The 18,923-nt window shown below is 40.3% G+C and overlaps 2 protein-coding genes across 4 annotated transcripts in view; one reads left to right on the top strand and one right to left on the bottom strand.

Annotated features, from left to right (window-relative positions):
* The first annotated feature begins 1,035 nt into the window (after positions 1-1,035).
* Positions 1,036-18,923, top strand: part of CDC20B (cell division cycle 20B) — a 51,909-nt gene continuing 34,021 nt past the window's right edge. The window contains exon 1 of the mRNA XM_039545772.1: positions 1,036-1,107. Within this exon, the coding sequence (XP_039401706.1) occupies positions 1,045-1,107 (63 nt within the window). The 5' untranslated portion in view covers positions 1,036-1,044. The remainder of the gene's footprint in view (positions 1,108-18,923) is intronic.
* On the bottom strand, positions 10,108-18,342 carry GPX8 (glutathione peroxidase 8 (putative)). Of its 3 annotated transcripts, XM_039545774.1 has the most exons (4): positions 18,143-18,342; positions 15,796-15,845; positions 14,882-15,143; positions 10,108-10,936 (listed from the first exon to the last, which is right to left on the bottom strand). In XM_039545774.1, coding segments are annotated over exons 1-4 (477 nt in total). In that variant the 5' UTR covers positions 18,144-18,342; the 3' UTR covers positions 10,108-10,772. The 3 variants fall into 3 exon arrangements, with proteins under 3 accessions (XP_039401708.1, XP_039401707.1, XP_039401709.1); XM_039545773.1 differs by lacking the exon at positions 18,143-18,342 and having other exon boundaries at positions 15,796-16,151; XM_039545775.1 differs by lacking the exons at positions 14,882-15,143; positions 18,143-18,342 and having other exon boundaries at positions 15,796-16,168.

Below are 18,923 nucleotides of genomic sequence, written 5' to 3'. Positions count from 1 at the left end.
GAGGGACCCCCGCGAGCCTTGGCGCTGCTGCCAGCAGCTCCGCCCCGCTGCAGACAATGCGGAGGCTCGAGCCGCCCAGCCACCGCGGGCCCGGGAGCAGGAGCCTCCAGGGAGGGAGCGGGCAGGCCCCGCCGCTGGCCCGCGTTCCGCGCCCCAGCGTTCCAAAGGAGGGAATCCCCCTTCAGTCACAGAGCCGGGCGGCCAATCAGCTGCCAGGGCAGGGGATTCCCGCTTTGCCTGCCGCGCGTGCGGTCTGTTTAAATGGCACGCCGGGCCCTCCGGGAGATCTCACCAGGGCCAGGCAGGGCGGGGAGGCAAGGGGTGGACAGGGGATCGGGGGCTCCTACAGGGCAGAGTGTAGGGCAGGCAGAAGGCGCGGGAGAGCTAAGAGGCGCATAGGGAGTATAAATAAGAAGGGTGGCTCTTAGGGGCATCTAGCCCATCACTCTCTCCTTGAAGAGAGGCAAAAAGACAGATTGGCTCAGGACATTGGTGTCTCAAAAGTGAGTGGTGTTTATTCACATGGGTGCACATACGTTAATATAGCTACATTATAAATAAGTACTTTTTAAGGTAGATAATCGTGGCAGGAGCTTATCTTCAGAGATGGAGTGGAAATTAGAAAGATCTGCTTCTAGGAAGGTCAAGACAGATGAAGACATGTTGTGGGTAAATGTCATTCATTTTTCTTTTTATTCTAACTCACCAGTGCTTTGCTGGAGTAGAGTAAAGTGATTTATCTTCTCACAGTTACACAGTACAATAATTGTGGAACAAGTCATAAAGATCATACTTTTTCCTAACTCAGGCAGAACTCATGAAGTCAGCTGAGAGTTTTAGCTTAGCAAGAATGTAGAAAAGGACCTCCAGAGTTCAATAATTTTGCTACAAGAGGGGGAAGGACTGCAGGATTTGATCTTCCACAAACATCTGGTTTCATGTGACCAGTGATTTAGACTGGTGATAAAAGTTGTTGTTGCTCAGATGACACCTGAACATATAATAGCATTGTTTGCACTTCTGTATTTTTTTAAGGAGAAAGTAATGAAAACACTTGGGAAAGACCTTACACAGATGAGAAAACAAAGTTTACAGAAGTTCACTAAGGTAAGTACATATACAAAAAAATCTGTGTTGTATATTTTTAGGGGCAGGGAGGAAAAGACAGAAAAAAGTAGAAAATCTATATAATTCTGAACACAAAAATAAAGTTTTAAGAGATTTTTTTCCTGTATTATTAGAGTCACTACAAATGAAGTTCATTGAAATGCATAATGTGAAACCATAGAAAAATCTACTTAAGCCATGCTAGTGGCAAAGTGGCAGTGGTATAATGAAAACTTCAGAAGTAGATCCTGGGATTCGTTCTTCATAGGGTTATGGGGACTGATTACTGAATACAAGCTACTTGATCTGGTTGAAGTGGGTGCAGGCCTGTGGGGAGATGTCTGTCCATGCAGCATCACAAGCCAGCTGTCACATACTTGTGTTGTTGCATGGTAAGGAATAGAAGAAACAATGAAGAGTGAAAACATAGTGGATAGATGTAAACTTATAGTTTACTTTATGTGTTAATCACCAACAGTGTGCTTGGCAATTTACAAGATGCAAAATACAGACAGCCCTTACCTCAAAAGCTTACAATGTAAATCTGGTGAGTCACTTTAGTAGAATCCTAAGTGAGATTCAGTTAGGGATGGAGGTAATGTAAAGGGAGACTCCTAGACTGGAAATTTTAGAGCCGAAGATAAGCAGAGTGCATTAAAGACAGAACATGGTACAGAAGTGTAGTCACTGACATGCAAGTATATTACATAACTGTTAACATTCATACACACAATACTGTTGGGAAGGCACAATGCTAGACTAAACATGTTGAACAATAGCTAAGCTATAGAAAGTTGTCTGTGGGGCACAGCAAATGGCCAAGAAGCACTGATGGAGCACAAGGATGTGACAGTTTGGCAGTGCATTGCTAGCTGGCTGTTGAGAACTTGATATAGGAACAGTTGCTAGCTGCGCTCCACATTGTTGCAGTCAAAAGCATCTTGGAAGTCATGGAAATGTCAGCCTCTTGTGGACTGTGATGGGAATCAGATCCATATTAACCAACTCATTCAAATGGCTGATGCCTAGCCGTGGCAACTGGACAAGTAATTGTTTATATAGGTGGGTTTTTTTTGATAATTCAGGAGTATTGTAAGATAGAATTCCCTTTGAGTGGCATAGGAGCCCGGTTTTGAAAAGCAAAGAGAGAGGACCACAATCTGTCTTTATTTACATCCATGCAACCTCTTTGGTTCTGTCTTCAGTAACATCCATACAGATCACTACCCATATGAGTCCTAAGATCCAAACTTATACACTGTGAACTTGAAGGTGATTTTTTACCAGCAACATCAATTTTGCTCATTATGGGTCTGATACAAAGGCCCATTGAAGTCAATGGGACTACTCACACGCTTTAAGTTAGCCACATGCTTAATTGCCATGCTCAATCAGGGCATGAGCTAGAATGGCTACCAAAAAATGGCAGAATTTGGCTTGATTCTGATTTAAATTACACCAGTGTTAATCTAGGGTAATTCCAGTTAAATCCAGTAAAACTGGTGTGACTGAAAAGCGAATCTAGTCTAACACTTTCTGAAGTTTTGGCTGACAATTTAGGGCCTGATTCAGATCTCACTTTACACTGGTTTACACTATTGTAACTCCACTGACTTCCTTGGAATTAGTCTGTATTTCCAGTAGTGTAACTAAGATCAGAATCATGCCCTTGATATTTATTGCATCTAAGTATTTACATTTTGTGTTGAAATACATATTGAGTTAATTTTGAAAGAGGTTAGCAACATTGAAATTAGATGGAAAATGGAGTGATTGCTCAAATGGATCTTTAACTTTTCCATCACTCCACTTTGCAAGTTCCTGTTACGAATAAAATTCAGTCACACCATCTTTAGAAAGGAAATATGTTGCCTTGCTTAGACTCCCTGTGTCTGGTAGGCAGTGTACTGTTAGCTGGCTGCTTTGTGTGAATCTAGCAGTCTCTACTACACTGTCACCTGCTGCAGGGCCAGCTCCCTGTTATTTTAATGAGATGAACTAGGAAGGCATCAGGACACCAGCTTGTGAGAACATTGGTGGTAACTGTATGTGTGTGCTAGGAAGGCAGTGTATTGTTAGCTGGTTGAAAATCTGACACCAGCTAGCTTACATCTGCTATCTTATTGCACATACTATGATCATCCAACTGCAGCACAACTTATTTTACATGGTGCATCTTGTAGGCCCTTTTTATTTTCTGTGTAAATGGTATAATCAAACAATAGTGAAACCTAGTATTTACTGTTATCACTGTTTCACACACTCCCGTTATCCAAAGTACAAAGGGGAAAACTTTTGTTTAGCTCTTATAATGTTTTTTAATTTTGATCAGCACTTAGAGACCAATATGATTGGAGGCCTTATTTATACTTAAGTCAGATAGACAGATAATAGAATTCAAACCATATCAAACAATCACAAATTAACTGACAGATTTTTTTTTAGCAGGACAAGCGATGACTTTCCTAAATTCTTTTCTTTGAAATTTTCTTGCTGCTTTGTATAGAATGTGTCAATCCATTAATAAAATAACATTAGGCAAAATTTACATTTTTTTCAATGAGTAATTAAAAGCTGATAGAGTTTAAAAACTGACAAACCCAAAGGTGTTCAATCAAATGTCCTACCAAATACCCCCAAATTATATTTTAGTGTCATCATGACATTTCCACTATTGTACTGGTGTGGGGGTGAGGGGTCGGGCGGGGAACGATGACAGTGTCTTGAAAATGATTCCCGTCTTCTCCAAGTGCCTTCATATTTGTCAGCATCTTTGTGGTTCTGAAGTACTAAAAATGTATGTAGTGTTTCTAGGTGTTCTCACCAGTTCCGCAGAGAGAAGAACTCTAATCTGAATGTTATGATCCTGCATAATGAAGACCAAAGAGACTGACTTTTTCATGTTGTTAACAAATATATATAACATGCTGGCTACAATCACCGCATTGCTGCTTTGCAAGAAGTATCAGCCTCATACTGAATATTGTTTAATTTTTCCCCCATCCATATGTTAACACCCTTGATGGGTACAATTCCATTAGGTTCTGAAAACCACTCAGTTCCCACTATCAGGGATGAGAAGGTGCTTAGAACTTTGTGGGACTGGTCTCTTTATCCTTGTGTATCATTTCTCTGTTCTCAGTGATTTTTGCAACATCTCCTAATGTAGCATTACTTGTCAATATTATTGATGTGCTGTTAACTCCTCTTCAGGATCATTAATTCAGATGTTCAGGAAAACTGGGGTTATTGTCTTCTGCATCACACTTATTGGATGCTCCCTCAGATCAATGCACTGTCGTTTATCATTCACATTGCTAGGCATGCTGTCAGTTTTCAGTTCAAGGGAAATGGATCATAGCCAGCTAATTTAAATTAATTTTAAAAGAAATAAAGTTTGTTTCTTGATAGGAGTATTTCAATATTAGCTTAAGGCATCTATCACCATGGTGTCCAAGTGCTGGTATTCATCTGATGAAATCCATGCCTTGTATTTTTATCTAAGCAGTTCTTATTTGCAAAAAACAGACTATTTCATTATATGAACTCCCAGATAAGCTGAGTAACACATATAGCCCATCTTTCTTGCAGACTCTCCAAGTGAAGACCTCCCAGTGAAACAGCATGTGTGTATATGTGGAGGGCTTGCAGCATTAAGACCCATAATAGAGCTAGTTTTGTGTATGTGCTGATTAGGCAGTGTATTGTTAGTTAGCTGTTGTTACATACCAGCAACTAAATACACTTCCACATTAGCACATGACCTTGCATCAATGTTTAGACAAGCGGATTACAACTGGTTATTATAAGCCTCTCTCTGTAAAGATAGTGGGCCAGTTCCCCAGCAGATGTAAATGTGTGTTGGCATAGCTCCATTGACTTCAGCGGTGGCTAAGCCAAATTATACCAGCAGAGTATCTGGCCTATAGATATTGTGGTTTGTGTGACATTAGGAGTTAATATGTTTGGGTCTGATCCTACAAAATTTTACTTATATGAACAATCACAACCCCTTTGACTTCAAAGGGACTACTTGCACATGTTAGTATTGCTTTTAGGTTTGGGTCCCATATGAAAATGTGCATTTCTTACAATATTATGTAATGTAACTTTATAAGCTTGAAACATTCAGAGCGGATATCAAAAGATTCCTAAGGAATCCAGAGACACAGTTCTGGAATTGTTTGGTTGTGCTTGACACTACTTCTGTTGGTCCTTTTGGGGTCAGAACATCCAACAGAGAGGAGGTGAGATACTACAGCTCAAGTCAGGTTGGTTGAAATATGTTTGGAAAATTTGTATTCCTGGTAGCTCTTTATGAAGGAAAGGAGTCCCAGGTCAAACCATTCCCTCTGTAGATTATGGGGAAGAAGTGAAGATCTGTGGAAATGGGTAATCACTTGATTTCCAAGATATACTCAGACATCAGCGCTTAATTTGTGCCAGGGCTTGCCAGGGCTGAGCCCCGGCACCTCTAGGCTTGGCAGTTCATAGCCCTGGTACCTCTGGGCTTGCTGCGTCAGTTATGAAAGCAAAAAAATTGCTTGAGCCCCGGCACCTAATTACTTGAGCCTTGCACCTCTTTCATTACCAAACACACTTAAAGGACTCAAGACACAAGTTTTCCTTCAGGTTTCCCATTGGAGAGCTCCTTGCTCTCCCCTGGGTCTTTTCCTCAGCCAACTCAGCAAAAAGGCCTCTGGCCTTCAGGAAGAAACCATCAGTCCACACTCCTCCCAAGTCACCCTCAGACACTGCTGAGTTTTCCCCCTTCTAAGTCCCACACCCTGCCCAGGTGTGGTAGGGTGGTACTAATTGAATAGGGCTGCCAGGCCCCATGCCTTCTGAGCCAGAAAGGAGCAGGCTGCCCTGTCACAATGTCGCTTACTGTCACTACCAGCCTGGATGGAACTACTAGTCAGACTAATGACTCTGAGGTGAATGCCCAATATGCCTATCCTTCCCAACTCCCAGCACCTTTGTGTAGATTACAAAGGATATGCAGCATTTTGCCTCTTACATAATCTCTGTGAGATTAGTATCCATCCGCATAGCTGTGTGAATAATCAGATTTTTTTAAATTCTGGGTTGACTCCCCCCACCCCAATTTTTTTTACTTTATTTCATTTTTGGGTTTTTTAGCCTTTAAAAAATAAATTTGAAGTAAAATTTGAAATAAAAAGTCATTTCAAATAAAAGAATTGAAACACTTTGATTTTTTTCAGATTGTTTTTTGTGTGGGGGAATTCTTGATTGAAACAATTTGACACAAATGTTTTAGTCAACCCGATTATGCACTTTCTGATGAAAAACAGTTTTGTCTGGAAAATTTCGCCCAGCTCTATCTATCAGTACATGTAGTGCACACTTGGACATTTGTAAACCTACATCAGAGTGTACACAAATCCAGAATGGCATTTCTAGGTGGAGACTGGGAAGTGAAAATCAAGCCCACGACATAGGAACATAGAAACTGTCATATTGATTCAGACGTGAGGTCCATCTAGTTTAGTCTCCTGTCTCTGACAGTAGTTAGTACCACTGATACATTAGAGGAAGGTACAAGAACTCCACAGTAGACAGGTATGGCCCCCACAGAGGTTTCCCCCTTATGTCTAAGTGTTAGAGGTTGGTTTATACTCTAAAGAATGAGGTTTAATATCTTTTCCAAAATTATTGTTGTCATAGATTATGACAACTCTGGATATTCTTGATATCCATATAACTATCCTATGCCTTTTAAAATCTTAAATTCCTGGCCTCGGTGTCTTCCTGTGGTAAGAAGCCGCACAGTTTAATCACACATTATGTGAAAAAGTATTTCCTTTTATTCATTTTGAATTTCTGGTGTTTTAATTTAAATGAACATCCGTCTGTTCTTGTGTTATGAGACGAGAGAGAATTCCCGATCTACCTTCTCTGTATTATTCATTATTTTATATAATTTTATTATGTTCCATTTTAGTCATCTCATTTCTATGGGAAGCAATCTCAGTCTTTTCAATCTTTCTTCATATGAGAGCTTTTCCAAGCACCTGCTCATTCTTGTTACTCTTCTCTACATCTCTCCCCCACTACTAGACAGGACATTCAGAGCTAAGGTTCCATTTAAGAAATGCCCCCAAACATATGAAGGTTTGGAAAAGCATAATTAATGTCTCCTTCCCTTCCCTGCTCATCCACATGCTATCAGGACATGCTGCAGGCATTTCTGTCTGCTCCCCTCCCTAGCAGAAAGAATCTGCTGACTGACATAATTTTGTGACTATGTGGCCTACTTTGTATGAAATAAATAGGCACAAAAATATAATGGTTCTACAATATAATATATTTTTGATAATTCCCTGAGAACGGCAGTGAGATTAAAAAAACAGTTTGATTCAACTACAAAATTATATTAAAATAATCTTACGGCTTTCACTTAGACCCAGGAAAATTATGGAAATTCACAGTTAAGGGTTAAAGTCCCAATCCTGATTCCACTGAAGTCAATAATATAACTCCCATTGACTTCAGTGGGAACAGAATCACACCTTCTTTTCCAATCTCAACTGCACCCAATCAGACTGCACTCTGGTGCCTACATTCATAGAATCGTAGGACTGGAAGGGATCTTGAAAGATCATCGACTCCAGTCCCCTGCACTCATGGCAGGACTAAGTATTACCTAGACCATCCCTGATGGCTGTTTGTCTAACTTGCTAAATCTTAACAATCTCAAATTATGGAAATTCCATACCCTCCCTAGGCAATTTATTCTAGTGCTTAACCAGTCTGACATGTAGGAAGTTTTTCCTACTGTCCAACCTAAACTGCACTTGCTGCAATTTAAGCCCACTGCTTCATGTCCTATCCTCAGAGGTTAAAGTGAACAATTTTTCTCCCTCCTCCTTGTAACAACCTTTTATGTCCTTGAAAACTGTTATTGTGTCCCCTCAGTCTTTTCCTCTCTAGACTAAACAAACCCAATTTTTTAAATCTTCCCTCAGTCAGAGGTCATGTTTTCTAGATCTTTAATCATTTTTGTTGGTCTTCTCTGGACTTTCTTCAATTTGTCCACATCTTTCCTGAGATGTGGCACCCAGAACTGTATACAATACTTCAGTTGAGGCCTAATCAGCATAGAGCAGAATGGAAGAATTACTTCTCTTGTCTTGTTTACAGCACCCCTGCTAATACATCCCACAATGATGTTTGCTTTTTCTGCAGTAGTGTTACACTGGTCACTCATATTTAGTTTGTGATCCACCATGACCCCCAGATCCCTTTCCTCAGTACTCCTTCTGAGGCAGTCATTTCACATTTTGTATGTGTGCAACTGATTGTTCCTTCCTAGGTGGAGTACTCCGTATTTGTTCTTCTTGAATTTCATCCTATTTACTGCAGACCCTTTCTCCAGTTTGTCCAAATCATTTTGAAGTTTAATCCTACCCTCCAAAGCACTTGCAACCCCTCCTAGCTTGGTATCATCTGAACACTTTATAAGTGTACTCTCTGTGCCATTATCTAAATGACTTGTGCCATTATCTAAATGACTGATGAAGATATTGAACAGAACTGGACCCAGAACTGATCCCTGAGAGACCTCACTCAATATGCTCGTCCAGCTTGACTGTGAACTGCTGATAACTACTTTCTGGGAACAGTTTTCCAACCAGTTATGCACCCACCTTATAGTAGCTCCATCTAGGTTGTATTTCCCTAGTTTGTTTATGAGACGGTCATGCGAGAGAGTATCATAAGCCTTACTAAAGTCAAGATATACCACATCTACCGCTTCTCCCCATTCACAAGGCTGTTACCTTGTCAGCCCTATTAGGTTGGTTTGACATGATTTGTTCTTGACAAATCCATGCTGACTTTCGCCTAAGCTGCCTTCCAAATTCTCAATCAGTTCTTCCCTATTTGTCCAAATCAAATCTAGAACAGCCTCTCCCCTAGTAGCTTTCTTCATCTTCTGAAATAAAAAAATTGTCTCCAGTATATTCTAAGAACTTGTTGGATAATCTATGCCCACTGTATTATTTTCCCAGGTGAGAAGATTGTGATTTCCAACCTTACAGCAGAAATTGAGCTCATGCCCCAGCCAGACACTACAGTACAAAAATATAGGGGTGTCTTGTACTCCTGCAGCTGCTGTTGTCCCGATGAAACCTTAGGCAGACATCTTTACTGCTTGTCTCTAGTGTATGATGTAGACCCCCAAGTATTTTTGAAAGGCTTTTGGATAACTCCAGTACCGTGGACAACATCCTTCTTCTCAATGAAACAAAATGGTTTTAATATCTGAAGCTGTGTGTAGCTGCACATTAATGACTGCTGTTTACTTGTACCTACATTACATTATTTGTACTAACAGTACAAGGGCCAAATTCCTCCCTCTTGGACCAGCCTGGCACCATGTGCATTGGGGGATTCATTCCTAGTGTTTCCAGTGCTGCTCTCCCTCCAGGTTTCTGGCATCAAGAACAGCTTCACCTTCCACTTTGGCAGTTTTGGCTATACCCCTCCCCTCCCCAGCAATACCTTCCTTTGGCCTGGGGGCTCCCCAATGAAGCCACCGCCTCCAACCAGATTCAGCTTCAAGATCCTCTCAGTTCCTACCCTCCACCATCGCAAATGGTGAGAAAGTGTGAATACTTTACTAACTTTGGTTTGAGAATGCCACACATAACCAGCCATCTTTATTCATCATTACACTTCAGCTCTTTCAGATGTGATATTTACTATGGCATATCTGCTCTTAGAATTATTCTAGTAATTTATCCTTTGTCTCAGACTGTAAAATCCAGCCAGCAATGCCTGATGAATCCCAGCTTGTCTGCTGCTTGAGTCACAAAGTTTAGCAATCTAAGTTTGCCTAGCTCCAAATAAAATAGGGGCTGATTTTATAATTGCTTTAGTGTTAGATTCTCCCGAATGCTCTCAGTGTGTATGACTGCACAGTGTCACAGAACATTTTGTGAAATATATCAAAATACACACAATGTAGGCTAGGAACCATTTTGTAATTCTTCTCTTTTTTAATAAACAATCTTCATAGAACTATCTATTTACAATTTTTTTTAAACTTAGTTTGTAATTTTCACAATTCATCAACCTTCCTCTGTTAATGTAGCAAAGCTGGTATTTTCAGTGGCATTCAGTTTTAACTACTGTGGTGTGATGCTTCTGGATTGATACAATGGCCCTAAAGTAATTCAGTCACAGAAGTTTCATGTTTGGCAATCAAATATTAAAAAAACCCCTAACACTTGTTACAAGTAGCTAGGAAACAAAGCTCTTAGCTTGATAAATTAGTCAACTTCATATTCATATAAATCCTCTGTCTTCTTTTTTAAGCATTTTCATGTTGGTGACATTATTAACCATTGGCAGCAGTGTGAACTTACAGGGAACATTAGCAACTTTATGCCAAACTAAGGGTCTGGTCCTGCAAAGTGCTGAGTGCCTTGCAACTCTCATTGACTTTATTGGCGCTCAGCATGTTGCAGGATTGGGCCCTATATTACTGCTTAAATAATTTATAATTATTCTCAGTACTGCCATTAAAACCAAAGAGAAATTAAAACACTTGATGGTCTAGCTTCTAGCATCATTTAACAGGAATGTATTAAGATTGTCTATACATGTGGTAAAATGGATTCATAGACTGAATGGCCTTTTCAGAGATCTTCTTTCTTTTTCATGATGATCTGCCTGATCAGGGATGCTACTTCTGGCCTGATGTTTTCTATTGGCTCTTCAGGTGTCCAAAATTTCACAAGTTTACCTTCTGGGTTGATGAGATACTTCCAGAAATTCCACCTAGGCTCTTTCTTTGAAGAATCTGCAGAAAAGGCATCAGATACTTTTAACGGCCTCAAATACTGCTATCCTTGCAATTGCTTAGCCACAGAGCAGCTATTCTTTAACAGTATTTTGAAAAAAGGAAACTCCCATTCTGTGTTAAGTCTCTTGATCTGGACGTTTGGATGGTTCTATTGATCTAGGAGGGTGAAATGAAAGAATTTCCCCCTTCTCTTTGAAGCAGTGTAAGAGCCAAATACTCTCTTCTGCTTCCTGGGGAGCATGACATGGGAGAGTGCTGCCACCTTTGTGGTTAAACCTCTTCTCCCTGCCCTACAGATGTCCCTCAGTAAGGGCTCCATAGTATTTCTAGCTCTATGGGCTGGCAGGGGGCAGGTGGGTACAGGAGATGGGGATGTTGGGGGTGACGGCTGGGCAATTTCTGCTTGATTCTACCCCCTCAGTCTCATGGGACAAAGCCTCGGCAGTTAGCCTGTCCTATGGAATTTCTGGGAGTGGGGGTTTCTGGGGACGACAGGCTGCTAAGAAACAGCTGGCAGCATGGCCCCCAAAGGCAGCAGTAGTAGAGTCCCTTGCCTTTGCCATGTCCCTGGAGACCCTCACAGATCCCGCACGTTTAGTTGGTGGAGCCCCTGGCCTTTTCTTGGGGGAACTCATAGCCTGATGGAAGAATTTAAAGAAAATGGTGAGTTCACAATTGTGACTTCTATAGGGGAATAAGTCATGTAGTGGAGAATAGGGTCCTACATTAATTCATTAAAAGTAGCTTGGCAGAATTTGATGGTATTTTTTATCATTTTGATAGATAATATCAATGTTTATTTTTAAGTAATTTTAATTTTTTTTTCAATGTAAATTTTCACAGTTGCACAAAACTATGGGTTTTAGGTATTTTTTTCCTGATTTTTAGCAATTTACATTTTCACAGTTGCGGGAAATTAGGGTGTATGAGACAATGGGGGTGTCAGACAATATTTATTTAATGACAGCAGATGGTTAGATTAAAAAAATTAAAGCTTTATAACCGTTAAAACACAAACTGTCACATCACATGTCAAAATATACAGATATACTAAGTAAATATCCGTAAGTCAACTCTAATAAGTTCTTAAGCTGCACTTTTCTTACTTTACTTATCTGTAAATTTCAATGATCATCAATTGAAATATTTTTTCATCATTTGTGTGTATACTGTGAAGTCGATGTTTACTGACATTTACAGATACAAATCTAATCCTTCCAAACCTAACGAAAAGCCATTGGGCCAAGCCTGCCACTGAACCGTATTCATAACTTCCACAGCCTCAATAGGAATTTTCCATGCCAAGGGATGGTGGGATATGTTCCGTGTCATGTTGACCCTTTTCTGTTTAATAACTGTATCTTGATTTAATTGTTATATCTAGGCTCAAGCTGAACTGCACACAGTGCAAGTCAGAAGAGGAAGTCTTGGGGTGGTATAAACTCACCGTTGCTCTCCCCCTGATTCTGGGTTAGAATGCAGAGCTAGACTCCCAGTGTAAGTTAGAGCAGCTGCAATAGCTCCAATGGTCCAAAACTACTGCTGGGGATCATTGAGATTTAGCAGTGTCCTGGGCTCTGGCCAAGCCCCGCTTTTGCTGTTACATTGGGATGAAGGAGTGAAATGGCAGTGCTTAATTTGTGCCAGGGCTTATCAGGACAGAGCCCTGGCACTTTTAGGCTTGGCGGTTCATAGCCCTGGTATCTCTGGTCTTGCTGCATCAGTTATGAAAGTCAAAAAATTGCTTCAGCCCTGGGACCTAATTACTTGAGCCCCAGCACCTGTTTTATTACAAATTAAGCACTTCATAAGAGTCTCTGCACACATAGGTGCCAACTTTTCCCAGGTGCCAACTTTGCTCGCACCCCCCCCACCCTGGCCTCACCCTAACTCCACCCCTGCCCCGCCCCTTTTCCAACCTCTTCCCCAAAGTCCCTGCTCCAACTCCACCCCCTTCCTGCTCCTATTGGACTCCTTCCCCAAATCCCGCCCCGGCCCCGCCTCTTCCCTGAGCATGCCACATTCCCCCTCCTCCCAGCGCTTGTCGCCGTGAAACAGCTGTTTCGCGGCAGGAAGCACTGGGAACTAGGGGGAAAAAGCAGCATGCGGCACGCTCAGGGGAGGAGGTGAAGGTGAGCTGGGGTGGAGGGGCGGGGCGGGGAGCTGCTGGTGGGTGCAGAGCACCCACCAATTTTTCCCCATGGGTACTCCAGCCCCGGAGCATCCATGGAGTTGGCGCCTATGTCTGCACCATCTCTATGCTGCTGGAGGATCCTCCTCACACTAGGACAATTGCTCTGGGGCTGGATATGCTAGCTGTATGGTCAGAATCAGCTGGTGGTGTAGTGCAAAACTGTCCCAATGTGGCTGAATTTGACCTAGAAAATATTAAATGTATAAGAGAGTGAAAATATCATCCCCTTTGGGCAGAAGCTGTACAGTAAATTCCTTGAGGCAGGGGGCTGCAGGAAGGGAAAGGATGACTTTCATAAAATACTTTCAAAATATACAAATAGAAAATAAAGTGATGTTTTGTCTATGTCAAACAAGGTATTATGCATTTTAGAACTGAAAGAGTGAATGTGGTATCTCTCTCCATCCATGGGTATGGATAAATATTTATATAGCGAATGGGGCATAGTCCGCACTAATTACACCGTCTGTAATGTAACTGAAGTCAAATGCTCCCCTTGTCTTCATGATCATAATGCACGAGCATATCTGTGGGGATAATAGGATTGAAGGGCGTATAAATTAGTGCAGAATTTGATTCATTGTTTTTAGTTAGGTGAAAAGAAAACGTTTGAAATTCAGACTGGTGAAAAGATTTACAAAATCTGCAGTATCTTGTTGTTTTGCTAGTGATATGGCAAGTGATTTTTGACCCTTATCTCCTTTAAAAGTACATAGCTGGCCCCCATCACCAAAGCAGCTGAGCACTGCATGCTCATGGCACCCTGTGAGGCTGGGAAGCATCACTGTCTCTGTTTCCCAGATGAGGAACTGAGGGTAAGTGACTTACTCAAAGTCACGGAGGAAAGCTGTGGCAGAGCATAGACTTGAACGTTCTCTCTCCCAAGTTATGGCCTAGTTCCCTAACAACTGGACCATCCTTCCTCTATTATACAGAAATTCAATAGGAACCAAAGACCTGATCCAAAGCACATTGAAGTCAGTGGAAGTCTTTCAATTGGCTTCATTGAGCTTTGATTTAAGCCCTAAGTACATACAGCCTCATTCCAATTTATGAGAATACAGGGCCCTTCCCTACAAACCCCTACTCATGTGAATAAGTTGCAGTGGCTTCTCATGTGAATGAGGCATAGTTGTGTGAATAGGTTTTGTAGATTGGATCCCAAAATTTACAAAATGAGTTAATGTAAACCAGTGATTATTTCCCACTGTTCATGCATAACTTCCATCTAAGTCAATAAGATATACAGGTCTGGTAAGAGGGGAATTTGCTGATCTGCATGTTTGTATTAACTGTTGAAATATTAAGAAAGATAAGACAATAATGGTGATACTTCTGTATTAAATTCTCTCAGAATGGTTAACATAGTTATTTGAACAACTTTTCAAATAAAATATTTTTGTAATGATAATAAAAAATAGACAACAACAATAAATCAAGCCATTACATGTTTGCTTTAAAAATAATATTGTAAAGAGCAGGTAACATTTTGGAGAAGAGGAACCTCATATAAATTTGAAAAGGTTTGGTTTAATGTTTTAGAAACCTTTAACTAATTCCTAGCAGATGGAAACTGAGATGTCTCTGTCCCTGTTCCTTCTCCTCCCTCCCCTCCCATTCCTTTACCTTTCTGTTCTTCTGCCATTTTTTCTGTTCTCCCCTTATGTTTTGGGGAAAAAATCAGTACAATATAAATGAAAAAAAATTGCAATTATATGCAGCATCATATATAATAGGCAAATATTTACCTATCAGAAATTTAAATGCAGGTTCTGTTTCAGATCCCAGAATCTTAATTTTGTGGAAAATAGGGAAAGTTGCTCCATAGTTTCCCTTGGCAAAAGATTCTATTTCCTGGCTTGAGCTAGGCTCCAATTCTCCAAACTGATTGCACGGGAAGGCCAGCACAGTGAAGTGGGACGGACCAAACTCTCTGTGTAATTCCTGCAGCGCGATGTAATTTTTGTCTGTGTGCTGGCAGTAACTGGCCACGTTTACAACCAAAGTCGCCTTCAGAGAAATAGAAGGTGGAACATTTAGAAAGAAACTGCAAGTTCCTAAATTACTTCAAGTCTTAAAGATATAACTTCCAATAGCATAATCTTTCCTGTTTGAATACTATCTGTAACCATTAGAACATAATCTCATCAGATATAGTAAGAATATCAGAAGCTGAAATCAGTATTCTTTAAGAGACATTCTTTTAATAAAAATCATTAGACCCTTGAAAAGGATACAGTGTTTTTTAATTACAGTTTTGTTTTAAAAGCACACATGCAAAGTCAGACATTTAAGGTTTGTGCATAATAAATAGTCTTACATTATATATTTTAGATCAACCTCTAAAATATAATTGCAATATGCTGACATTCTTAGCTACTGTGATTAAAATATATTTGTTGCATTGTTAGAGCATTTCAGTTATAACAAATCATATTAAATGACCATTTTACATTATTTAGTATCACTAAATTGAATATAGCAAGTTAAAATTCATCTGTACTGCTAGCTTAGCACTAAATACTGAAGGAACAGGGAATTTTAGAAAACATCTCTATCTCCCCATAATGCTACAGTGTTTTTACCATATATAAATTGAGTATATCCGTTGCCCTCTAAAGATTTAGTAACAAAGAAATAGTGCTTTGAAGATGCAACTTACTTTGCCTCTGTACTTCTCCAGAGAAACGGTCCTCCCTCTGGAATCCTTCACTTCAAAAGAATAAAAATCTTTGATTTTAGGTTTTAAGAATTTGAGCTGCAACAGACAGAGCATTACTGTACACAAAACCATCGACAGGAAAACAACAAACACCCTGGCTTTGGGCACTGAACATTTTAAAGGATAAGTTGTGAGAGGCTCCATTTTGGAGAATTTTGAGGGAAGTCTCAGCAGGCCTGGAATGTGAGGAGGAGCTGAAACATGAAACCTGCATCTGCCCTACACAGACCATTGTAGCTGCTCATTTTGTCCCAAACTTGGGAGAAATGTTTCAGGGTTTGAAAGCTGCTGCTGGTTCCCCCATACATAAGCCAGTAAGAAACACTGGTTTGATAATATGCATAAATGTCTCTCAGTGAGATAGAGATAAATTAAAACTCAGTGCCAATTACATTAAAAAAATAGTTCCACTTAACTGACCCACACAAATAGACTCAGAGAGCATGTTCTCTTGTAATTGACATTAATGTTACACCCATAGAACACTTAAAGGGAGGTAGGGCCTGATCCAAAGCCCATTGAAATCAATGGAAACACTTTGGGTCTGTTGTGCAAATGCCTGTGCTCTAAGTTGTCCAAGGTAACAAAAGTTTAACTCAGTTTGTTACATAAAATTGTTCATAAAATTCAGCAAAAGTGAAAGACCAAATTAGTCCAGACAAAAATGGTCTATTTACTCCACCCCAGGACTGCGTTAAGACTGTCACTGGAAAAAAATGGAGAATAGAACTGGAAATTAATAGACCCAAATTGGTGTGTTGAAAATTAGGCCTAATTGGCAAACAAAATAATAAGGGTATTGGCTGTTCTGCCCACCACTTCCTTTTGGGGTCCTTAAAAAGAGACTTTGGAGGGAGGTGGGGAGGATCAAAATGGTAGAGAGAGGTGAACCAGAAGAAGTGAGATTTACCATCATGGCTTCCACTTCCATCTTCTGGGATTCCAGAATCTACCACAACACTGTTGGACCTTCACTGTCCTGATCCTGAGAGATGTCCTGGCCAGACTGAGCCAGAAAGAGTGACCCAGATGACATGACTGGCTCTGGCTAAATTCCAGATGACACCTAGAATGTGAGACTTGGTTTCCTGCTGTCTTAACTTATTTATTCTCTTTCCTATCTCTCTTCCATTTCTCCTGTTTTATAAGAATCTGTTTTCACCAGCCAAGACTGCATCTTTTGCAACACTGCTGGGAGACCATGACCAGCTAGGCAGCTAAAAGCAATTTATTAAACAGCTGGATGCTGGTACAAGTTTGCCAGGTTTTGGAGTGGCTGATAAGACCATGTGCTGAGCCCATGTTTCTTTAGCAATGAGGTTGCAGGTGAATGTCAGCACCAGAGACAGAAGCTGAATTTTCTATCTTGGCTGTTCTCTTCTCTTCCCTTTGGTACGTGTTTGACTTATTTTGTCTTCAAGGAAATGAGACTGTACTTTTAACAACAAGTCCAGTCATCTCAATTTCTTTTCATTTCACCAAAAAAGGCTAGTTATTACCATCATTAATACCATCTAAAAACTGTCATACTGAAGGATTTCCAGATAAAACTCTAAAGGGAAATAGAATGAGGGATATAGTTAAAATCCTTAATTAATATTTTTCATTTCAAGTGCTTTAACTGTTTTTTTCTTTTCTGTATGTTTAGTGAAAAGTTAAAAAGATTTTGAATGATGTGTTTGTCATGGAACTAAGCAGTGTCTGTACCCAAGCCCCTGAACAATGTTCAGCTGTTTAGTGTTGTACAGTGACAGGGTCAGAGTAACACCTTTTACTCTCTGAGCCCATTTAGTCCATTGAATTTGACACAATAGGCCCCAATGAGCTTTGGGTCCTATTGACTTCAATGAGCTTTGGGTCAGGACATTAATCTGGATTTACCTTTGAGAGAAAGTCAAGCTCAAACCATTTTTTTGGGGTGGGCATGGTGCGTGGAAAGCTGGCACAGAAGATGGGCATAGTTTTGCTACTGTGTATCTGGCTTCTAATTCTGACTGAGGGCTGGAGAGGAAGAAGGGAATGCATCAGAAAGAAGTGAAGTTGCTGAAGGGTTGGAATCCCAGATATAGGCAGGTTAATTCCAGGGGAGCTTCTCAAGAAAAATGTGAAGATGCTCTACAAGTATTTTAATGACACAATTCTGAAACCCTCCCACTCTGCCTTTGTTGTATTTTTTTTTAAATAAGTCTTCCTCTGTGTCATTCTGGATCACACCTGTCAATCCCCAATACCTGAATTGACATTTTTGAAGGCATCACTATGTACCTGTGGCAAAAGTTGCACTTACTGGATTTTTTCTCTTTTCTTTTCCCTTATTGTGTTGGTTTTCCTCTTCTTTGGTTTTTATCCTTCATCACTTCTGACCTCATGTCCCCCAACATTGCCTCTTCTTCTTTCTCTCTGTTCTTTCATCTCCTTATTTTCTTTCTTTATACCACACTTCCATTTTCAGCCTTCTCTAAAAAAATCATTTGTCTTTCTATTCATTCCAGGTTCCAATTTCCCCTTATTCCCCTCCCCTCCCAGTCCTTAAATTCCATTCAAGAATTATTCCTTTCTTGGTAATTTCTTGCCTCTCCATCAGTCTATCTCTCTGACTTACACAAAAAACTTGCTCCATCGCCTGCTCAATATGCTACATCTGTATTGCGAAGGAGTGATCAGAATGGAGTGCAATGTTTCAAGAATGAAATCCTGGCCCCATTGAAGGCAATGGGAGTTATATAAGGATTTCATCCCAAATGAGGGCATACTTTGGATTTAGATACTAGCATAATACTGGTTCCAGTATTTTCTATCATATTCTTTATACAGCTACACATTTTGTTTGCTGTTTTTGACCGCCACTACACAATGAACATGTTTACATCAAGCTGTCGAGATGACCTGAGGTCTTTTCATGAAAGGTTACAATCTCCTTTGCATTTGTCAGCACTGATTTTTCTGCCATTGTGCTGCTCATTCACTTTGCTTGATTAGTTTAACAGAAAGATTGAGAGCAAACATTAAGTAAAATCAGATATTTGTGTGTGTGGCTCCTCTTAGAGTGTTGTAAGTGGAGCTTTGGA

The sequence above is a fragment of the Mauremys reevesii genome, linkage group 6, assembly GCF_016161935.1.
Source record: "Mauremys reevesii isolate NIE-2019 linkage group 6, ASM1616193v1, whole genome shotgun sequence".
Classification (NCBI taxonomy): Eukaryota; Metazoa; Chordata; order Testudines; family Geoemydidae; genus Mauremys; species Mauremys reevesii.
Note: the sequence above shows the minus strand (reverse complement) of the source record. Positions and strands in the feature narration are given on the sequence as shown.